At 37.0% G+C, this 25,315-nt stretch overlaps 1 protein-coding gene across 3 annotated transcripts in view; it reads right to left on the reverse strand.

Annotated features, from left to right (window-relative positions):
• Positions 1-25,315, reverse strand: part of LOC111594516 (aminopeptidase N) — a 40,822-nt gene that overhangs the window by 9,177 nt on the left and 6,330 nt on the right. For 2 of the 3 annotated variants that reach the window (XM_023307843.2, XM_023307842.2), the window contains exons 2-3: positions 17,809-18,433; positions 16,281-16,316 (exon numbers count right to left, since the gene is read on the reverse strand). In XM_023307843.2, coding sequence (XP_023163611.2) covers positions 16,281-16,316; positions 17,809-17,833 — 61 coding nt within the window. In that variant the 5' untranslated portion in view covers positions 17,834-18,433. The remainder of the gene's footprint in view (positions 1-16,280; positions 16,317-17,808; positions 18,434-25,315) is intronic. The other variant, XM_023307844.2, reaches the window with a different exon arrangement.

The following is a 25,315-nucleotide window of genomic DNA, read 5'->3' on the forward strand; positions in this document are numbered from 1 at the left end:
AACGGCGAAACAATTTTCCAAGAATTTCTCACATTTAGTAAAATACGATTATGCTAAAACAACTTGTTTCTCTAAGTGTAAATGTTATCTTTATTTAAACTGGAAAAGCTCAAGATTTGATAAAAGTTCGATAGTTCCTTATGTTGAATGAATTCCTTTTGGCTCTGCTAGACTTTTGCTGTGCACTGTTAACACTAAATATGACCAATGAACGCGAGCAGAAGAGCCGCACGTGTTGGGCATTTTCAATTACCGATCAACATGATCCAAACACACTGTGTGGTTATTGGACTTTGGCTATAAACCTACGCTGCTGGACGTTTTATGACGTGCTAGATAGAGAGAGTGAGAAAGAGAGAGAGTTTATCATTTTATTTAATTGGCAGTTCAGTGACTTTTCGGGCTTAATTTAATTGCAAAAATGAAGGCTAACAATGTGGCTCGAATTAAGTTTCCACCTGCTGCAATGTCCGAATATCTGTTGATAATCTGTAAGTGGCCACCGCAACCACCAGCAGCCGTAGCAACCGCACCAGCAGCACCGCCAGCACACCCACTGGCTTTGATCTGGCGCAGGCTGATGGAATTTATGTGGCAGGCCGAGCAACATTCTGTGGCAGCAACCAAATTAAAAACGTACACAGGTTGTGGCTCATGTTGAATGCAGCGGATAAATCAGTTGTCAGGCATTGTAACTCACGTTGAAAGCTTTTCAAATCTATTTTCTTTACATTTTTGTTCTTCACCAATTTTTAGTTTTATTTATTGTTTGTTTAGCTTTGCTGTTTGTTTTTCTCCTTTGCTGTGGCTAGGTGAGAAACGATTAAAGAATTTCATTAAGAAGTAGAAAACACATGTTGCGGCCCACGTGTGCACTGTGCTTCATTAACAAACAGACAAACAGACAGACAGACAGACAGACAATTTCTGAACACTCCTACTCCAGCCGAAATAGACATTAAACACACAAGCACATACATATTTATAAATACATATATATTGTATATGAATATATGTATTTTAATATGCACAAGTCGAAGTTTAAGTAGCATTAAAAGACAATAAAAACATTCAAATTAAGTTGTGCATAAAGGGAAGTATTGTGTGTGTGTGTCTTGTGTGTGGGCGTAGTGCGTGAGGCGCCAGCTTCAATATGAAACTGGAACGCCTACGAGCCGAGTCGGGCTCGGAATCGGGGCATTTAGCGGGCGACATTGAAATTAATTCGGGAATTTTGAGCTCGTAAAAAGTTTCTCACAAAATGTCAAATGAGGTTAATTAAAAACCAACTCAGCTAAGGCAGGTATTACGACTTAAAGAGAATCTCACTATACGATCTGCCAAAGAGATATAGTACTTACTATATATGAAATGTTTGACTCAAATTATTTTATTAAGCAGAAGAATTTTCATTATGAAATTTTCAATTAACTCATTCTATATATTAAAATTAATGTTTATATATGATAATACATGTCTGCAAATTATCGAAGCTATATCTAGTTTCCTATAGATCTATATATACTTTAAATATAATAAGAATTCACTAAGATTCATTAAAGTCAAAGTAGATCAAAAAATGAATACTCAAAAAATAATAAAGAATTAAATGTTTACTAGAGCTTATCTATCAGATTTTAATATATATATATGTATGTGATGCCTGCAAAAAGAAAAGATCTCTTCACAATGCTTAAATAGTTTTTCTGTACTCTCTTCCATAACTCAGTCCATGCCAATAGTTAATTAATTTATGAAATTTTGAAACATACCCAAAAATCTGTCCTTCGATATGAAATCGAAATGCAAACGTTTTCTAATATTTTTCGAATCGTCGAATTTGAAATTTCGTAATTTTGCCACGAATCCGTGAAATGGATGGGCGCCCGCTGGCACGCCCAAAGCTGGAGTTGTGGATGTATCTGATGATGAGCTTTTTGTTGGTGGTGCAGAGGATGGAGCCACTTCAATGGCGGTGTTAGCGTTTGCTGCTGCTGCCGCCGCTGCCATTGCTGTTGTTGTTGTTGTTGTTGGCGCATAAATTGATGAATTTTGCATGTTGGGATTGGTATAGGATATGATGGCTGTACACAAACAGATACGCGAGAGCAGGAGAAACAGAAAGAGAGAGAGAGAAAAAAATGCGAAAATTTTGAGCATAATGAGTAAAAGCTAAATGAGTTTTGAGTTTTTTACAATGTTAACAATTACAATGGTTAAAGCAATGAAAAAGCAAATGAAAATGTGTGAATGTGTGTGTGAGTGTGTGTGAGTACAGGTATGTAATTGATGCCAAAGCAATTGCCAATGAGCTGTGGCCACAATTGAAAATGCATTTAATCAAATTGACGCCACAGTCGGATGGACAAAGGGGAGTCAAACGGATGGGCTGGGCGAGGGCAGCAGTTGGAGGCATACAGCGGCACGTGTCTGTATATATATATATATATTTTTCTTATTTGTTGTTGTTGCAGCTGCGGCTAATCGTTGAAATTACGAGCAGAACGAAACGAATTCGATTTGCCGGCGCCAAATACTTAAATCTTTTCGCTCACATTTTTTCTAAAAATACAAAATGCGTACAATGCGCACAATGTTTATAGGTACTCTCACTGAGTTATACCTATTTATATACAAATATGTGCATATACATATATATATATATATATATACATTGATTGGCCACAGATAAAAATAGGAAGGAATTTAGCAGATTTCATTTTTTGCTAATTAACAACAAAAGGTTGCGATTGAATCGCATATATATTTATGGGCCTCAATTATTTTGTAGTGTTAGATCTGTTCGAGTTGCTGCTTAAGTATTTCAGACCGCAAGATGAATCATCTAGGCACTTTGCCGGCTACTCCGGTTCGTCGTTCGCTTTTATACTGCGTGAAAATGGAGAAGTTCTGCGACCCATAAAATCAAAATTATGTTGCTCTTTTGCATTTCGCGCACATACATAAGATCGTTTTACAAGCAGCCAAGAGGGGAGCGAGCGAGAAATGGAGTTACAGTTAGAGTGAGGCGAAGAATTCGAATTCGATCAAGCGTTAAATTTTGTGCGGTTTATGGCGACGTTTCTATGGGCAAATGAAGCAGAGTTCAATAACAGCTAAAGCAGCACGTTAAATAAGCAGGCCTAGCAAATACCCTGCAAATAATTTAAATATATGCTTGAATGAAGCTGCTGTACGCAGTTTACTCTAAGAGATATCAGATCTCATATATTTATGTTAAGTTATCTATAATGGGAAACTATAGTTTCTTATCGATTCAAGTTACAATTTGAGATGAAACAGAAGAGATATACCAAATATTTCTAGATAAACCTTGAGTTATTGGACTCTGTCACAGACATTAACGCTCAAGCATTAGAGCCTCTTCATAGTTACAGGGTATTTATAAATGTATTAGACTTTGATCTTGAGCATATACAAATAATTTAGTCATAAAATACTTTGATCTTGAATATGTACAAATAAACTATAGTCATGAAATATCTTTATCGGATTGCTAAAGAACTTATATGAAAGAGCTATTAAAATATTTTTTTCTTTTTCAACTTTTTGGACAAAAATTGATTGAAATTGCGTATAGATAAGGCCGCGTATGCGCAACCTTATCTGGAATATTTGCAAAAGTTGGCAGCAGATAAGAAAACACTTAATCCACAGTAAAATCCAAGAATGAACTAGGAAATCGTTAAAAGAGAACTAAACGTGTTTTTTTTCATTTAATATAGAAAAAGTCGAATTCTTTTTGGCTGCAACAAATGTTTTGTTGTGAAAGACCCGCCGGCTGATAGTGTGTGTGTGTGTGTGCTTGTGCACTTTGTTATCGACCTATAAAGCGGAAAGAAAAAGTCGTATTTACGTCATTGTCAACTGCTTTCGGCTGCACCAGAGAAATGTACCCCAAATTGTATCTTATCTTATCGCAGCCATCGGAATCACTGAAATGACAGACAATCGCTTTTGAACATGTGCTTTTCTCACTTCCCATTCCCATTCCCATTCCCGATTCGGCATGCTCAACACCTCATTTCGTGATAACCCATATTGGAAAAAGGAAAGAAGAGTTAATTGGGTTCGGGCAACTGGGTTACTTAAACAATTTCTGTTGTTTGTATGTTTACAACTGCATTTCTTTCTTCCCATCAGGCCATTGGGCAATCGCGCTGCCCAGATTTATGAGTCACAGTCACAGATGCCCAGCACAGATAGTTCCATTTGCTTGATTAACTACTCCCTGGCTCCCTTGCCCACTGCTCTGTACTGTGCTGTTAAAGCTCCCGCCATATGCTAGGGATCTGTTAGTAGCGCTCACATTTTGTATACGCAGCCTGTGATTTAATTGCGTACTGACCCAATTCCAGAACTCGGCCTGAGCAGCTCTTCAGGAACACTCAAAAGCAGGCACAAAGAGTGTGCTTGAGCGGGCATGAAGGATTATTAAATGCTCTGTAATCAATCTCAATGTTGAATCTACTCTAAGAACTTGCCTGAGCTTCTTAGTTTATTTCATGCAAATCGCAAACCAATATACCCTCATTTACACTGCTGAACAGAGTATAGTACACAAATAAAGCTGACAATTTTATTTTTGCATTAATTACAAGCGGCTAGCAGATGTTGAGGATGTGACATGGCATATTCGAAATGCAAATTTAAGAAAGCCAAGGCTAACTGTCATCGAATTTCCACAAAACTGGCGACAAGTGGAAGTGGCCCCACTCAAAAACGAAATGTGGGTCAACCGAATTCCAGCACTAAGTACACACTTCGCTTCCAATTATACGAACAAAAAGAGAGCGAAAAGCTGCCTAATTAAATTCTTATTTAAATTGTATCTCAATTGGCTAGCGACGCCAAAATGTCTGGCAAAAACAAGTGAAAGAACATCACAAGCAAAAGAAAAGTATAAAAAACATTTGTTAAATATTATAAACTCTACGAATTATCAGGCTTTCAGGTTCTCGTAGCAGCTCGTTCCCTTAAAATATTGCCTCGATTAAGATTTTCGGATATGCTGCTATTCGTAACACATATCGTGATCGAATTATAATAGCCTCATTTAGCTCTTAGCCAGAATAATGTTTGCTGATTCCTCATGTTCTTTATTTGGTGCTTGTCATTTGTTCAGCTGAATCGTTAAACTCGTATATTTCAAAATAAAGAGTTAAAGCCAAGCGCAGAGTTGACTGAACTTTGCAGAACGTGCTGCGAGTGTGTGGGTGTTTGCCTGTGTGTGTGTGTGTGTTTGTGTGTATAGAACTGCTAAAGCAATACTATCCACTGCCGCCCGGTATTCAGTTTTATTGCCCATATTGTTCTGCATGCCTCTAATGAAGCGTTCAGCATTGCAATTACCAAGCTCGAGGGCTTTCCAAGTGCCTTTGATTCGCGTCATGTGCGTCGCTTGGCTGGGACAGAGTTTTTGTGGGCAAGCGTCAGGGGGCTTCTGCGGAAATGTCAGTCGATTTATGCATACTTTTCGACTCCATTCTGATGCATAAAATGTAGCATGTGCCCGGGCGATAAACAATTCATTTGTTGTGTCGCATCAAACTTGAAATCTAAACAAACTTTCAACTCGAAAAAATGATTAAGTAAAGAGAAAAAAACAAATAAAGTAAGTCGAGTGTTACAGACTGCAATATGCTCGTTCACTATTTATTTAGAGAAGAGTTTGTGAAAATTTGTTCTGCCGCGTTTAAAGCTGGGAACGATATGAATTATATCGAACGTAGTCAACTCAGCCCAGAGTATAGCACCAGTTTCTATATGCTCAACATATCGTCAAACTAATATACTCTTTTAATATCCTAAGCGAGTGTAACATAAAAAAACTTCACGTAGTTCATATTGTGGTCATGTTTTGTCTTCTCGGTTCGGTTTGCTTTAACGCCTCAGAAATTGTTTATTTCCAGCGTTGGGTCCAGAGCACTTTCTTTGATTCGCGCCGACACAATTTTATTTGTTGTTTTTCCTCAGTTTCGCTTTTAGTTTTCCATTTTTTCTGTAAGTTCAGCAGAATTTGTAAGTTTTCCTTTTCTGGAGCAGAGAAATGAAAGTGAAGCAGCGGTCGGATGGTTCCAAGCATTTGAAATCTCTTGTATAATCGATTGGGCCAAATGCTGGATTAGCATAACACGCTAAAGTCTCCGCTAAATTTATAAATAATTAGTGGAAATTATGAACCATAATGAAAAGACTGTGAGGCAAGAAACAAATAACAATGCAGTTGATTATGTGATCAAGCTCGCTGTCGGTCACATTTCCGGGGCAAACAAACCTACAAAAACCAGTCGCATTATTTGCACTGCGCAACGGTAGCCGTAGCAGATGCAGACTCCGAGATACATAGACATAAAGACATTAAGATACACAGACACACAGATACATATACAATTCATAATTATGTATCTCAACAACAACAGATTGCGACAACATGGTGCACAAACAAAGTTAAGCCCTGAGAACTGTTTGGACTTGTCACCCCTAGCCCTGATTTACCTTGAAGTGTGAAGACGAGTAGTGTAGTCGAATGTGCGGCTATGCACGACTTGCCTCAGCTCGACCGACTGCATTCGACACACAGATAATTTGGCGAGACTGAAAGTTTAAATGCTGTCAGCCTCAGGCTGGCTGCCATGAATTATCAGCACAGAGCGACAGAGACACCTTTTAGTGGCTGATGATGCTGCAGTTGAAAGCAGAAGCTGGGACCGAGGGCATGGCCAAGTGGGCGTGGCAGACAGACATGCATTGCTAATGTCGATTGCTCCCTGCTGAGCGACAAAATGTCTGGAGGGATTATCCGAATTGAAAATAAATGTTAAATATATAAAAAAGAGGCGTGGCAACGTCACTTTCAGAACTGGGCACTGCAAGCTGCGTAAAAGATACTTTTGTATCTAAGTAAGCGTGTTTTATATCTCAGATACTTTTGTGTATGACAGATACTTTTACACTTGTCAGATAATTTTGTATGTTAAACTATTTGGTATCTGTGAGATACAGTTGCATGCATCAGATTCTTAAGGTTATTTGAGTAACTCTTGTATCTGTTAGATAGTTTTGTATCTATGTCTAACATTCTGTTACCCTATTGTAGCTCTACGATAGTTCATATGCTTCTGTATCTATAAGATACAATTACATTTTTGAGATACTTCAGAATACTTCTGTATGTGTACGACAAAAAGAGTAGACGCTTTGTAGGCAGCTCAAAAGATACTATTGTATCTGAGACTACATTGTATCTGCCAGATACTTTTGCATCTGTGTGCGATTGACACAAACGCATCGCTTTAAGTGGCATATTGCGTACCTAGCCGATGATCTATGAGCATTTTGTAGACCAAATTTGACACTTGTCGAGCGACGGCTAATTTGCAAATTAAATTAGCGCTCATTCTCATTCGCTGGCTGAAAATGACGGCATGCCGCGAGCTCAAATGCAAACACACACAGCAACAGTGAGAACAGAGAGAGAAAAGGCAACAAAGCAGTCGTCAGTTATCAGCCAAGCCAATTTCCATTAGTGGTTCGAGAGGAAGCTAAAAACAGGGCAAGCGGCAGTAGGCGCCGTCAAAGAGAATTAACTCGCCTACAAACATTTGTGTTTTTTGCATGTCAAACGCAAAAGCCATAAAAAGTGGGCAATAAACAAAGCAATGAAAAAAAGTTTGGCAAGCAAATGGAATTAAGTTTTTGTCTCTCATTTTTTTCCATTTTTTTTTTAATTTTTGCTACCTGTAACAGTGAGTCGCCGCCTGGTTGAATAAACCTTGTGGCAAATAAAGCCAAAAAACCGCAGGTACAACGCAACGTATGAGCGATGCCTAACAATGCGTCCCAGAGCAATGACTGACCCCACAGATACATACACTGAACAACATGCAAATAGTTTCGAAACAATTCTAACTTTTAATTAACAACGACACGTTACCCACAACAATGGCTATGAAACACACTTTGTATACACTGTTTGAGATGTAAGGGAAGTATATAGGTGAAATGTGTCAATGTTTTATATATTGAATATAGAAAGCGGACAATTTCGATCATGAGAAGTGCTTAAAGATGTGAACATAGACATAGAGAAAATATCTAAAGGGCTTCAGTCTTAAAACTGAGCAGTTGGGTCACATCTAAAGATAAAATCAGTTCTAAGTTATCATTATATACTGACCTTTAAGTTCACTTTTAGAGAACAGTGTACTATGCAGTCGCTTATACCCGCTTCACTAAATCATTCAGCAATTTTCACGCAAAAAACGTCAACAAATTGTTTTTTTTTTTGCTTCTGTCGGCTCGACATGCAATCCATTTCTGATGAGTTCGTGATTTGAGTTGTTTTGTAATATGTAATTCGAGTGCTTTGACAATTTGTCGCACTTTGCGAATCAAATCGAAATGAATTTCAGTTTTTCATTAACAAGGCACAGCTGCAATTAAGCAATTGCCATTGTGAATGGATATGTCTATTGATACAAGCATTGCCAATTAGTTAACTACTTTACAGTTGTTAATTAATATCGCAGTTATTTCTGTAGTGGACGCGACAAGCATCACAATTACAGGTAACAAGTATAAGCATTGTACAATTATACTTTATGGCCTTTTGTTGTGCCTACAAATTTATGGCTTAGTTGGCTTCATTACTCCAAGAAACAATAACCATAGGCAATTTGTTAAAGATTTCAAATAAATTAAGAACGTACCGCATTTCTTTCAAGCGCCTCCCATGCAATTAATGGCAATTGCCTAACCTTGGGTAGAGCCCAGAGCCCGCACCGAATTACGCCATCGACATGCACAGTAAATGCCTCGACGCCCCAGTAAGTCTTTGATATATACAATCAAATTAAATGTCGCTCATAAACTATAATTTCGCGTGATTACGTTAAGCTCGAGCCATGTCCTTCGGCCGCATTAAACTGTCGCTCGATCAACGATAATTTGCTAGTTTTTTATATGCCTGATAAACTACATGAATTGATAGCTGCTGTATTTACACCTACAGCAAACAGCCCACAGTCTGCAGTTCCGCTATACAAATTAGCCACAAATTATTGGCTAGGATATCAAATTAGACGTTTTGTATGCGCAAGCCTAAAGTGAATTCATTACGAGACGCATGGGGTATATTGAATATTGAATACCTCTAAGATTCAAAGGTATTTTAAATCAAAGTAGTTGGCAAAACAAACAGAGAAACAACAGAAACTTAAATTAAATCATATTGACAATCAAAATTTATATTATCTATATGATTTATTTTGTCGAATTTGGTATCAATAAACTTTCTAATCAAACTATTTCGTTGCCGAAATACAAATCTATAATTTAATTCACTTTGAAAATAATCTTTCTCAAAATATAGGGTATTATATAGTCTTCAGTTTGGTTTTTATCTATTCATTTCATGATTGTCTCATTATTTGAGTGTTGTATTTTAGGTTGCTTTTGATTTTTGCTTTGTTTTTGCTTTTTGTTATTACGGCATTTCATTTTTTTTATGTTTTTCCACACGTAATCGGGTTTTGATTTGGCCTGATGCCAAATTAGTTTTGCTCTCGTTTTCACAGGCTGGCACTGACATTGTCACGCACTGTACCATTTGCTGTTGTCTTTGTTTGTAGGGTATTCTGATTGCTGTGCAAATGTGGGTAATAGGAAGAAGGAAGAAGTACTTATATAAGATCTCAAGTGTTTCATATGTATTTCTGTGTGCTATTTGCTTGAAGACTTTAGCTGCTATCAAATTTAGACTTGATATGTAAGCTCATAAGCAGCAAATATAGGCAACAAGCCAACCAGCTATAGAAAAATTAATTTACCACTTATATATATCGATTTAAGTAGACATTCGACTAGTTACAGAATAACTCTTAGTCGTTCACTCCATAATTGTTTCAGTTGTTTTTGTGCAAAAGTATTTTGGTTTTGTTTATAAGCACACAAAGAAATTTTTATATTATTTATATCACTGTCAAAATTATTTGCTAAAAGCGAGACATTCGCTTTGAGCTAATGGATATAGGTAATTCTCTTGGAAATTGTATATAAATAGACGCATATATATATATAGAAATATATATATGGATTAGCTTAGGTGTGCGTGTTGGTTCGTGGATTTAGTTGGGTCTTTGATCCGCACGCATACGTTGCTGGCGACACGCTTGATTTATGGCCAACATTTATCTGTTGGCAAGTCGAGTTTTGTGTCTCGACTCAATTTAAATTGAATGAAGTTTTTCAAGCCTTGGATTCCCCCACACCTGCGCCCGAGGGTTGCCCGAGAACCCACGCCAAACAAGATTCGTTTTCATTCAGGCAATTGATTAATTGTTGCCTCTTTTTTGCCAAAGCAAAAACAGTTTTAATTTCTTGAGAGCCCAATTAAGCAATTCCTGCGTGGGCTGTAGTTGAACCCAATTGTTGAACTGTGTGTTTCAACGCTTCTCATTTGATATCTTCAGACGGATCTATGCATTGTATATTCATCATGTCTCGGCTATTTGTTCCGCATTATGACAAATGTTCGACACGTTCTATGGCTGCATGCAGCTCAGGTGCAGTCAGCTCCTCAGTTGGCTATCTATTAGAGTGCAATCTAAGCACTGTGAATACGTGCCGGCTTCCAAGACATGGGGGCCAACCCTGATAGCATCGCCTTTGTATTTGACCATACTTTGGCAATTGATTTTCCATGCTCAATGGCCAAGCCGATGCCGATGACGATGCCGACTAAATCACGAACTGGCTCCCGGCTTTATGTTGTATTTTATTTTTTGTATTCAACTATTATTTTAGCCAATTTTGGTCAATTTTGCATAACAGCCCCCAAGCCAAGAGTTTATCTCTGCATTTTTGTACCCTAAACAATATTTGAACAGGGTATCATGAAGAACAGTGGTAAAGCTGCTTGAGGTTTCAGTTAGACTTCATAAATAAATTATTGATACAGTTGATATTAAAAGGCATTTTATATTTCCATTAAAGTCAGATTATAAATATATTTAGTTTGAATTCCTTATACTTTATTGTCCTATCTTAACTATAAACAACAATTTTTGCTACTACAGGGTATCTGTCGGTTTCTTTCGTAGTTGGGAGCTGTTATGCCATATAAGTATTTGTCTTGAAATCTACAGCGAAAAACACTTAGCCCCGTTAACATGGCTGGCCATTAAAATAAATTATTTAATTTTATTATTGCAGATAAAGCTGCAAAATTACGCGAATTAAATGCAAAAGATTTGACAGACAGTCGAGTTTAAAACGCAGCGGCTATAAGCATTTGGCTAACAACTGGCATACACTCAAGGAATATGATAATTACATATTTAGATTAAATAGATGTTATGTTTAGAAGAAGAAGAAAGAATCACTTCTTAAATACTGAAACTTTGCAACGTTGCCTCGAAGACTGGCAACCAAATGTTGCGCATGCGCTCAACGCAAATTTGCATACAAATCTATAAATATCCATGTGCGCATATGTATATGTGTGTGTGAGTGTGTGTGTGTATGAGTTTCTTTCATCTATCTCCACTGCAATGTTTATTTAGCAAATCGATGGGCGTTGCACGAATTGTGTCAGCAGCAATTGGAGTTGCCACAAGCGCGCTGCAAATTGTCTTTAATTTGTGCACATTGTGCAGAAAGATCATAATGCTGACGTCATTATGCAGATATATATATAGAATTATGCATATATGTGTATCTAATCTGTTGCCATGTCCATGATTTCCATTAACAAGTCACAGCCGGCAAAGAGCCAATGCAAATATATCGAGAAAACGGCCAATACCAGAGGCCAAACGATTTGACGGTTAGGCAAACAATTAAAATGCAAATCACGTGTTTCTATGTCTGCTCATAAAGTTAAGTGAGTTTATTAGCTTTCGTACATACATATAAAGACAATTTATGATTGCTACTTTAAATATACGAGCCTGCTTATCTGACTAAATTTATTCACTCAAAGGTAAAGAAATTTTCTAAGTTTCGAAAATTTTATTCTTTTATATTTTTTTCTTTATATATTCATGGGTATCCTTTACAGGCTAAGAGGTTGTATTCTAAATTTATTCACTCAAAGGTAAAGATATTTTCTAAGTTTCGAAAATCTTATTCTTTTATATTTTTTCTTTATATATTCATGAGTATCCTTTACAGGCTAAGAGGTTGTCTTCGAAAGTGGGACAAATAAAAATTGATCATATATAATGAAGTTGTTCAACTATCAGATTAACTACTCTAAAGCAATATACATTGATCCTACCAAACTTTCCTAAATCAATGTCACACATATAGATATATATAGATAGATATATTCTCAAATTATCCACTATAAAAATACCGTAAATACATCTTATCTGCATTCAGCTTTCCCATCTATATATTGATCGAAATTTACTTTACAAATCGAGTTGCTACTCTGAAGATCAACTCCATTTAATCGAGTAAGCCATATCTTGAAAGCTCTCGCTATTTTGCGAAAGAGTATTCCGCAGTTGGATATGCTCGCTTGCAACAATCCACACTTGTTTTTCTTAATGCATTCGATCGATTGGCGATCGGAGCGGTTACAATTGTCTTCGATCTCGCTGAACTTGAACTGGAAAGGCGCATGGGAATGCACATGGAAATGAAAACAGTGAAATATTCAAATGAGCTTCAATGAAAATTGACTGTTATTGTTGTAGGTGAAAATAGGCAATGATGCAATAGCGCTCAGATTAAATTGTGATTGAGAAGCTGTCACAATTGTTTTGAAACACACTTAAGGAAAAGTTTTCTTCCACAACTTCCTATTACAATTGATCGGCTTTCTATCAAAGCTGATTGCTGTTGCATTTAAAGTGTCAGGTAATTGAACACTTCACAAATGCAACTCAGCTCATTAGCTGTCAGCCAGGTGAAAAAGTTGTCAAACAACTCTTGATTCGAGTGTTGTGCTAAGACTTTTTTTTAATATTTATTTCGTGTTTGTAAAGCTATCAAGACTTTGGCTAATCATTTCGCAGAGGTGTTAAAAGTGACGCCTTCTTGTCACGTGGATTATGCTAATACAGATACCTTATCATGCCCAATTATGTAGACAGTCGCCCCAACAGATCAGATAGTACAAGTGTATATATATAGACAAACACAAGCATATATATTCTAAGGTCAAGTTGAAGTCTAAACAAAAAGCAGCTGCCTGTATTAAATTCAACAAACAGTTGTTGCTAATAAATTTTGCCTAAATATGACACGAGCGAGGAACTCAACAACGAGAGTAAAATACTCTTTTACATACTGATTTTACATATTTATAATATGGGAATATATTAAACATATCTATCTTGACTGCCTATATGCTTGCCTATAGACTGATATTTATTTTGATATTTTTTTCTGTATTCATTGATATAGACTTGATTTTTGATTGCATTTAACTATCAATAAAATATATAATATATATATGTTAAACATTATTTTTTAATTTGTAGCTCGACTTTCTTCTATGCTTTACATAATGCCTTACGAAAACATGATACCCTCTAGAAGGGTTTCAAAATTGTGGTGCTCTCCCCATTTGAATTCTCATGTAGCTGTTGTCGTCATCGCTGAGACGCCACTAAATTTACATATGCGTAGATCAACACACATAAACACACATGCATATAGACGTGTTATATATATGCTTGTGTATCTGTTTCTATATCTAAATTTTGTTTACAGTTCAAAGCACTCGCGGCCGCAGGGTCAATGTAAAACTGAGTGGACCATGTCCATGTTTCAGTTGCGTTTCCCGACTCTGCCTGCGCAACATTAAAAGCTCTATAGATAGATCATTTTGTTTTTATTTTATACACACACACATACATACAGGCGAGGCTATGGAGGGGTGGGCGTGTCTATAAACACCAACTGACGCGATAAATTATCGCCACGTATTGCTGTGCTATCTAATTGCGATTTGAATGCGTTGTTAAATTCAGTTGATTTAGCTGTTGCTCGATATTTTATTTGTTTTTAATTCACATATAGACATATGCGGGTGCTACAGGCTATAAAAACTTTTCTATTTCGTACGGAATTTCAGACAGATGTACCCAAGGTTATCGACAGGTTTGCTTGCGTCTTTGCATTATCAAAGAAGAACATTTGTTTGGCTTATGCCGCGACATTGTCCAAAGGCAAGTTCAAGGCTGTGCAGCTTTAAAAGTGACTCAATAGCAGTAAAAACTAAGCCACAGTGTTGCAGCTGAGTTTAAGCGACTGTCTAATACGCGCTCAGCGATGAATGAGAGCTCAAGCATGAGCAGGTAGAGATTGAAAGAAGAGCGCGAGCTCTATAAACTTACTATACATATTTAGTTTCGATTACCGTTTGCCATATAATCTTTCTACTTTATATGACACAGATCTTCACTTATATTCAACTACAAACATTCCTTTTTCAATTTGTAAGCGAGTATTCAGTTTTCAGTCAAGACGCATGCCCTTATGCGATTTGATTACAAAAGCCAAGATCACGTTATTTATTGCGGCTTTTTCGTCGAGTTCCAAGAATCAAATTTGTATCTAAAGCGAAGAGCGCAAAGAAGGCATTAAAAGTGGAAGTCGCTGCAAAATGTAGCTTCATTGTCTTCTGATCTCAACTCTTTTCGCTTGAAACGTGTTCGAGATAAATGCGGAACGATCCTTAAAGATCTTTTTGCTTGTTCGGATGACATCAGCAGTTGCCCCAAATTGCTTTAAACTGGATGTTGCAGCAAGTCTTTTTCGCATTTTATTTTTCTGGCATTTTGCGAGACGTGCCTCAAGTTGCAGTTGCATTTGCATTTCTCGAATGTCTCTTGCTTGGGTGTGTGCTTGCGTAAATACTTGAGATTTGACATTGCATCAATCGATGTGAAAACTACTCAATGCAACTGTCTCGAATATAAATTTATGGCAGTTTTATTTACTGAATTGAATATTAATTGAAATACGTTTAAGGTTATTCAGCATCCGCCAGTTCGCCCTAAATGGAAGCCAAGTTGTCAACAACAACAGCAGCGACTACTTAGCGACGTTTAGAATTTTTTTTTCTGTTAAGGCAATTTATAAAATATGCCCAGAATGTTTAACCATTTTGATTTTACAAATTCATAATCAGATTATATAAATACGCAAATCATTTACGCTTGAGTTACAAATGTGCTAACACAGATACACTGTAAACAAATTTTAGTAAGTTGTGATTGACTGACTTGCTGACTGAATGATCATTAATAATATATTTTTATATTTTCACTTTTATATTTTGTATCTTTTTATAATATATCAACTCGCTCATGGTTTTCAAGCAGCTAAGTTAAATATCAATTTAATGTTTATCGACAGATCTTAGAGTCTATAAGTCTAGAGAAGCTTATATAGTTTTTGTTATAAAACTACGGATAACCTGACCTGCCATCCCTTCTGCGGGTTTACAGACAACAGTATATAGGTTAAATTTAATATGTCAAGTCTCAAGTAGGTGAAGGGATAGACCTACGTATAGAAATACGTCTTTTACATCAAACCAACATACTTCATTTAATTTCATCAATGAAGGTATAAAAAAGATTGTGCTACTGATCACTAAAATGCTGACTGATTGATTGATAATGCATAAAATAGAAACAATCGAGTAAGAAACACCTTCTCGAAACGAAAGTGAAAACTAAGATTGTGTGCAAGAAAATGAGATTTGAAAGTTTTTTAAAATGCAGCTCGAAGTGTGCTAGAAAACGCAATCAACCCAAAAGCTGACTCATTCCGTAATTACAGAACTAATAAAGTTAAATATAGCAGCCGAATTGAATAGTTGAATTCAATATGAATATTAAAAATTCCATAGCATTCATAATTTAATATGGATCGGCCAGTTTTTTCCGTGTATTGAACTGATTATTTATACATGTATGCATATAGAAGACATGTCTTCACTCAAGCCCTAGAAGATGTTCGGTCAAAGTGGGCGATGCCGAGTAATAACCGGCTTGTAACTGAACGATGATAGCAAACCAGTTAACCAGTTGACCAGTTGACCAGTTGATCAGTTGACTACAACAGCAATATTTGTTGATCTCAACGAATCGAAGCTGACGCCGATGGCGATATCATATAGTTAATTGAGTGTCTGCCACAAATTTATGCCACTTGGTTTAATGAACCGCTCCAGTGGCGCTGATAATTGGGCGTCAAATAAATGGATATGCACTTAATGCTATGTTTCAATTTACCTGGACTTTCCACGCCCATTATGGCATCGGAATCCTCTGTGGGGCCGCATGTGTGTGTTTATATTAAATAGATTATATTATTTAGCTATGATGTCAGATGTCGGCCTGACTCAGTGCAGGTAAACAGACTATAGTCTCGTAATTGTCTATTTCTGGGCAGCAGCAAATGTTTGCCAAATGCAAGAGAATACAAATAAATGGTATATAGAAATAATTTATGCATGCTTTGCGCTTGACGTATTGGCTCATTCTGTTGACTAATGCTGGCAGCTAAAACGATTCGCTAAAGCAAATAAAAACAGCATCTGGTGTCACTGTGCAACAGCAAAAACTTAAGAACAAGTAGAAAAATTTGTCTGCAATGCAATTTTCATAGCTTTCACATATTTCAAAGTCAAAATAAGCTGCAAACATCTCTTGTTTCGATTATTTTCAAACAGAATTTTGAATTTTTCTGTGCCGAGGTGCCGTATAAATTTGCAATTAACAATCAGCTAGAATGGGTCTTATGCATTGTATATGTAAATGTGGCATATAAACGTGAATGCAGCGCATGATGCAAGAGTCCATTCACAAATCAAGCGACTGGATAGCGAGTCTAAATGATGTATGTATGTGCACAGGTATATAAGTAGATATGACTTGATCTATTAATAAGCCCAAAGCAGCTATGACTAAGAAGTGCTATTGTTTCGAATGGCTCAACTTGAGCTATTTATGAAAGTAGAAATTCCAATATTAGAAAATTAGAAAAACCCGAGGGTAAACAAAAATATTCAAACATTTATAAGAATAATAAAAATTTCTAAACAAAACTTTAGATTGTTTTAACAAAATTTGGCAAAAATTGCAAAAAACCTAAATGTCTATAATTTCAATAGAAAATCGAGAAGAAGCAAAAACACAAAATGTTTATTAATAATATATTTAAATTTCGAAGCAAAAAAATATTTTTGTTTAGCATAAGCTTTTCTTTCGAAGTCTTCGTTGATTCAATAATGAGTCTTATATAAGAAATTAAATATTATATTATATTATATATATTAGTACTACTTTTAATTGAATGTAAAGAACTTGAGTTAACTCATTAAAAGAAATGTTGTGTATCAAATATATGTAAATAAATAGCCGAATTAATAATTAACCCATTAATACCTAGCAACCAATATCTTAAAATCTTAGACCTAAATATTTCTCTGCAAAAATATTTAATAAATGAAAAGCCATAAAAATTGTAAAGTTGTAAAATTTTCCACAATTGAATTCATAAATGCAAACGAACCCATAAAACTGATTTGATTACAGATTTCGATCTGTACAAAAAAGTGCATTCGGCCCAAGTAAGAGGCCGTAAAAAATGGATAAAATGGACTCTAAAATATGGCACTCGTTGAGCAAGTACTAAATTTCAATTGCATTTGGGTTTTAGCACCTCAATCGAATGCAGCGTAGGTAATAAATATATATGTATAAATAGGTGTACTTAAATATGTAGAGTGGAAGATCGATAGATTTACGAGGCACTCACCTTCGTTTACGTAACCGCCCTCCATGGTGCCGAATGTGTACACCTCGTTGCGGCTGCCGCTTCGTTTGCCTTTGAACACCTTGGCCACGACCTACGTCTATGCGGACACACGAAGAGGGGGCAACAGTTGTTGCGGGCTACTCTCGGTCTGGTATCTGGACGATGCACTCGACACCTCTGTTGGCTCGAGTTCGTATTTCGAATATCTTTTATTTATGCTTTCGAGCTACTTATTAGAATGTGTGAATTTGGCTGGTTCGCACAACACTCCAAAGATACTACTAATAATAATATTGGTAATAATAATATTATTGTTGCTCAGCACTTGGATATCGAATTGGGCAGCATTTGTGGCATCTTGTGGCACGTCTCACGTTCTCTCTCTGCGATTTCCAGTTTCCAGTTTCCAGTTTCCAGTTGCCACAATAAACAAATAGACACACGCTTTCGTCCCACTGTGCAGCAGAACTTATCTGGCAATTGTATCTGCAGCTCCTCTACAGCTAATACTTGGTGTGTGTGCGTGTGCGTGTGTGTGTATGGCTTTTCCTGTGAATTTGCATGTGGCGCTGTTTGGCTTTTCTAATACTTGCTGTTGTTATTGTTGTCGGTTTTGTTGCTGGTGCTGCAAAGTAAATGGAAGAGGTGCCACATAAATAAACATGCAACATCAAATTGGCTTTTGATAAATGTTGAACCCCAAGTCTGACCCGAATGTAGCCTCCGCAGAAGAAGAAGTGAGCAAGAAAAACATGTGCACATTCACCGCGAATCAAGAGGGCAGGGCCTCAACGAGATGAACTCTCAGATTTCAAGGCGCTGTCACTGCAGAAATGCTGCGGCTGTATTTGTGTGTGTGTGTGTGAGTGTCTTTGTGTATCTTTCTGCAGATGCCATGGCCCATTGCTGGTTCTAATTTTGGATAAGCTTAGTGAAAAGACGCCTTGACATTTGTTTGACTTTGCGAAATTTGCGGCTGCATTTTTAATGAGAAACGACGCGAGACAAGCAGCCACATGCCACATGCCACATGCATCATGCCGCCTACCCCTATGCATAGCTAAAATCTTTGAAGCGACCAACAATGTGGGGCAGATTCGTGTCAATGTAGCTCCAACTAGCCGGAATTGTATCTACGAGTTGATAAATGCATTTTAGCTATATAAATGAAGCCATTTATTTTTACTAACCAAAGTCAGTGAGTGAGTGAGTGAGTGAGTGAGTGAGTGAATGATTGATTGACTGACTGACTGGTCGACTGCATAATTGGTTGCTTCATTGACTGAATGATAAGCTGATTGACGGACTGACTGACTGATTGATTGGCTCAGTACTTGACTGGCGACTGATTGGCGACTGACTGATTGGCCGTTTGATTGAGTATTTGATTGACTGACTGAATGATTGACTAATCGACTGGCTGCTTGAGTATCTAATTGATTGACTGATTAATTGAATGATCGACTGGCTGCTTGAGTATCTAATTGATTGACTGATTGATTAATTGATTGATTGACAGATTGGTTGACATACTGATTGATTGATTGCCCAGTCAATTGTTAGACTGATCGATTGATAAATTGTCTAAATGATAAAGTGGTTGACTTATTGACTGACTAAATGATTAATTGATGATTGATTGATTGATTGATTGATTGATTGATTGATTGATTGATTGATTGACTGTTTGACTGTTTGATCGACTGACTGTTGCACTAACAAAAGTTTGATGAACTAACTCATTGATTGAGAGATTGACTAACTGGCCAATTGATTGACTGATTGAGCATATTCATATCTCACTTAATCCTCGATGCTAGGTTTCGAAGCAAACAAAGTTGCCACGAGTGATCAATTTGTGATATGTCAGCTTGCCGCACAACGCCGGATGCAATCAATTCAGGCTCATATACGTGGCCAAAAAACTTGGATCATTTCCAACCAACTTTGGACCGGCATAATGACCCATTAGACCAATTTGAGCTAAAATCAAACTCAGGCTTAACCGCTTGCTTGACTTCTTGGAATTTTCACGCCAGCTGAAGTTGCTTCAGTTGTTGTTGTTGTTGTTGATTGTTTATTTCAACTATTAGTAAATAAATTGTGTGGCACTGCCGCAAAGCGTTTTCCAACTTATTTGCAAACAACTGCTGATGTCACTCAGTCAATATTTGCGCCATAAATTGAAAACTAATTTGAGCTGCAAACAAACCGCGAATGAAATCGTTGTGTTTGTTTGTGTTTTACTTTTGGATTGTTTGTTTTCGCTGTTTTTTCTTTCGTATTTTTTCTCTTTTCTCAAGTTCAGTTTCCAAGCAGCAAGTTCAATGTCAAATTTGCAATCCACACACAACATAACAACACTCAATTATGCTAATATATCGTAGAATAGATCGTACCTAGAGTGCCGGTGCTTAGCGTTCAAGTGGAACTAAAAGCCGAACCGCACGCGCAGAGAGCTGCGCGAGAACTGACCGGAAAAATGAAAGCCGGAAACAGAAGCGCGATTCGAAAAGAAAGAAATAAAAAAGAATTGAAATTGCTTTAACAAAAAGCGCCGAATTTATGCATACATAGAGACATATTGTTATAACGAGGAAGGGTTGGAGTCGGCTATAAGCGACTGGCTAATACTCGCTTGCAGCTTCTAGAGAGATTTCAAGAGCAATGCATTGCAGAAGATAGTGTCTCAGATGGACAATATCTATTTCATATTATCCTAAGTTTTCATTCAAAACTTTGATCTTCTTGTATAAAGCTCATAAACTCCGTTTCACTGAGAGAACGGGCATGAGAAGAAGATCTCGAGAGAGTAACAATTGTTAAAGAGACCCATCAAATGGATTCGGACCGGCGTTGACAGCCAACGAGCACTCATCAATGGATTCATACTTGACATTCGTTTTTGGACGGCGCTAAAGAAACAAGAGCCAAGAGACAGTCAGCCGAAGGCCCCTTTCATGACCCGCCCGCTAGTCTAATGCCAAAAACGAAGCTCGTAACACTGTCAATTCTTTCTTTTTTGGGCAGTTGTTCAATTTGATCGGCAGCGGCAGGCGAAACGAATTTTAATTGATGCGGCAGACCGCAGACGTCACTCGACGGATTGCCCCTGGGCGATAACTACATAGATATTACATGGGACAGTTGTGTCGCATAATTAAGGCGGCACTTGATTAATAATCGTTGAACCCCATTGTGACCCGCAGCAGCCGGGCCACGCCTTCCAATTTGCTACCCACTTTAATGCTCTCATTTACGTTAATTGTTATTATTTATTATTGCCGGCCTGGTTGATTTGTTGTAACTATTAGCGCAGCATTATGCATTTATAATGAAATGAAAATCTGAGTCTGGCCTTCGCTTTAAAGTAACCCCTATCAAATTCCATCAATTCGATCAATTATTATCTGTTTTTATATTCTTTCAATTCTTGTCAGTATTTATGAGTGTAAATATTGGGAGTTAAGGACGGCCTACTGCGCATGCTTGGCTGCCTAATTCAATCCCAGTGCCATCAATCAAAGCTTCAATTTGCCATCAAGCATAGGGTATGTGCTGCATGCAGCTGTCGCTCCCTCTCTCCCCTCTCTCTGCCACTGTCTCTGTCTATTTGTTTTGCTTGAGCATCGCTTTAATTGCCAACACAAGTTTGTAATTATGTAATTGTCATCGTTGTCGCCGTTGTTGAATTCCCGCTGCCTTGAGAGTGTCACATTGTCGCTTCGACCATGACAAGGGTTTTTTGGTGCCACAACGCCAACTTGTCTGCCAAAATGACAAACAAGAAATTGCTGCAGATGCTTTCGGGCTAACAATAAGAGTCAAGTGCTTAATTCGATACGAGTGGAAGGAAATAAGAATGAATGACTTAAGCTTAACTACAGCTAGTAGCAATTATAAAGTAAATGCAAAACCTTGAATTAGTAAATTCTTTTTCACTTTGACTTGCAGTTGGAACTGAAATTTTTGTTAGACTAGTCATATTTTCTGCAGGCAAACTTTAGTAATCTACAATAACGGAAGAATGAATAGTCTGCAATGGCACAGACACAACTCCCTCTTAGAGATAAGCTCACCTTACAGCTATCAGCACACATTTGTTAATAGTAAACAAAAGTAAAAGTAAACTTGGAATTTATCTTTGTACGATTCGAGTCATTCATTCAGACTGGCTCAGGCACATGAAGCATGGGAAGCAACTGAGCCATTTGAACACTCAAGTTCCTTGAAAGCTGATACAGATGGTTGTTAATAAAATTCTAAAAGTGTCAGATTGAAAGTACATTTGATTGTGACGTCTAACCAAGTAGAGGCTGACCATCGAGAGCTCTCTTAATAGAATCTAACTGCTGTATGTAAATAACAAAAAAATCTTAAATTGAATTCAATGGCATTACAGAATGGGAATTGTGAGAGTATGAAATTTCGATGAAGGGCAAAATGATCAAAAGAATTATGAAGAAATATCACACCTCGAGAATTGGTGTCAGAAATTGGCAATTGTCAGGAGACGAAGTTTTACAAAGTTCTCTAGGAATGACCAGGCCAGAGTAACATTTAGATAATACTTTATGCTCAACTACTCGTGTCTCTATACACATATTTTTCTTCAGTTAAAGGTCAGACTGAGAAGACTTCTCAAATTGCTAAGAAATCATACTCAAGTCATAAACATAAATTTTTAGCGCACACAAATTTTGGTGTTTAGTAACAAATTATGTTTTTTAATTTATTAGTCAAGCCGCTTGACAAACATTTAATAATGTATCTTTGTTAATGGCACTTGGCAATTAGTAGTTCATCACTGCGCTTAACGCATGCTGCAGTCTGCGACCTGTCCACGCTGACATTACGTATACGTATATTAATATATTACGTATACGCCGATGCGAACTTGAGCGCCGGTCATTAGCCAGCTCCGCCGCAGCGCAGTCATAAAAACCAATTGAGTGTCAGTTCAGCAGGCCAAACAAAACAATAGAACTCTAGCTAGCTAGCGGCGCCGAGGGGCGCAGTCAAAATTAATAGCGCTCGTTTCTTCTTTTTTCTTTCTGGTTTTGTCAATCGACGACGACGACGTCATCGTTGACTGTCAGCTACTGTGCACCGACAATTTAATATATTATATATAGTCAGAAAAGAAATAAAACAACATGGTTTATTTTCGTTTTTTGTTCTCTACCGAAAAAAAGAACAAAAATCATAAATCTATTGAAAGTAAATAACAAAAAGTGGGTCAGCATTTGGAATAAGACAGCGTTTGAGGTAGTATGAATATATATATATATATATATATCTGTATAAAAAAACACATCAATCATAATAATAACGTGTGAATAGCAGCCAAAAACAGCTCAACTTGTACTGAAGTACAATATGGTATAAACTTGAATAAAAGAACACGTTGCACATGGCGTATGCTTAATTCCTGTTCATAAAATCTACATAATATAAATATTGTGTAGCTGACTCAACAGCCAAGTTCAGCGCAATGTTTGCTGGCAAAATTCTTTAGAATACATTGAATAAAGACATAAGGCAATGTTAACGAGAGTTGAGCAAACACTACTGCATAATACTCGCTCGTCTAGCCATCGAGTTTAGGGTATTTCTGTCTCTATATACCGTGGGAAATCAGGGCAATAGATGCACGATATTAAGTAAGAATTGGAAATAAAAGTTGTTGCGTTTCCCACATGATATTGTAGCTCAAACAAGCATCAGGTCTCTAGCTATAATTGCATACAATAAATATACTCTTTTCACTAACCGAACGGGTATAACAAGCAATAGTCTTCCGGCAGCGGCGCCTTATTGGGTAAAAAGCCCTAAAGCCTGGCAAAAAAACGTGCTAAAAATTTTAGTCGATGCCGACAAAGTAATTTGCAGGAGGCATAAACTTCCAATGGCCTTTCCATAAACAATATTGAAATTGAAATGGCTTAACTTAAAATATATCTTCGCCTTATTTATTTTTTTCGTTTTGTTTCACTTACCACCTACATCAGCTGAAATCATTTTGAGTGTGCGTGAAAAGCTTTTTAAAATTAGCTAAATAAAGTATTTATTTTCCCATAGTTTTCCGAGAATTGCGAAATGCTGCGACCTTCGGCACGGGTTAAAAGTGTTTCATGAAGGTAATTTCTTCTCACATTTTCAGCTCAGTTTATTTGTTAATGAAATATTTTCGAAAATTCATTCGAAACAATTTAATTTCATTCGCTCGCCTGTTTTTTAGTTGTTAGTTTTAGCTATTTTTATAGCTGATCTTATGTCATGTTGGGTCGCCACTTGCCATGAGCAATTTCAAAGGCGCGCTAAATCATTAAAAATTGTTTTTGATATCAAAAATATATATATAAATCTGTAGGCATAGGTATAGGTATAGGTATATATACTCATGTGCTGCGCATTGGCATTTTATCGCAAAGGCTGGCCAAATGATGCGTGTGTTCAAATTTTGTGAAATCAGGCAAGTCAATTAACGTGGCCCAAAGTCGTCTTTGACAGTTTGTTGTTGACCAAACGCACAGTGGGGCAATTGGACAGTGGCACACTCTTGTTTACGTTCGTCTTTTCGTGGTCAGCTGACGTAATTTGTTGTCCATGCTTCAATCAAGGTTGGCTGCAGCTGAAGCTGTTGTCTGCGCATGAGTTGCATTATCTTTTCTAGCTCGCTTAGATATGTCACACACACAATACGTGCCCTAAACTGGTTAAATTAGTTGAGCAACTATGTATAACAGTTATTAGAAGACAGAGACAATATAAATGTGAATAAGCTTGAAAGCCTGACTGAAAATTGAACTATATATGAAGACTTTAAAACTTGACTGAAATTTGATAGAATTGACTTTTAAGAGAAACCCAGCTTCAAGCTTGGATGTAGTTTCGGTATTAGTTAGTTTAGAACTGGCAATACTACTATAATATATAAATAATATCTGCTACACAACCTCTTTAGCTCTATACAAGGAATCTTAACTCAATTTGTTGCCATCAAATTTATTGCTTACTTTCTTAAGCTAATGCCCCAATCCAGCTTCAGCTCTTTCTACTTGCCAAGCCTTGTTGACAGCCAAACCATTTGATTTTTTCGAGACTTAAAACTAATATATTATACAAATTAATATATGATGTCACATTAACTTTTCTAGACTCTTATCTTCATTTAGATTCTTGATAATAAAAATTAATCTCTTAAATAATTGCATGTGATTATGTGCACATAAAGCATTCACTTAACAAGTAGACAATCTAATAAATTGCCCAGCCAGAAAAGATAACGCTGCAGGTTGATGTCATATGCCTTCAGATGTGTCATATGCGAGCGTGTCATATGCTCAAGCATTTCGCATGCCTTATATGGTAAGGCAACTGCAGAACTGAGCCTAGCATAGGCCGGTGCAGACTATCGCAGTAATCTTGAGTGAAAATGAAATTTCATTTTTCCTTTTGCATTGCGTGACCAACTGCCGGCTACACCTACAACTGCAGCAACGCA

This window comes from Drosophila hydei, unplaced genomic scaffold (genome assembly GCF_003285905.1).
Source record: "Drosophila hydei strain 15085-1641.00,03,60 unplaced genomic scaffold, DhydRS2 tig00008119-arrow-pilon, whole genome shotgun sequence".
Classification (NCBI taxonomy): Eukaryota; Metazoa; Arthropoda; class Insecta; order Diptera; family Drosophilidae; genus Drosophila; species Drosophila hydei.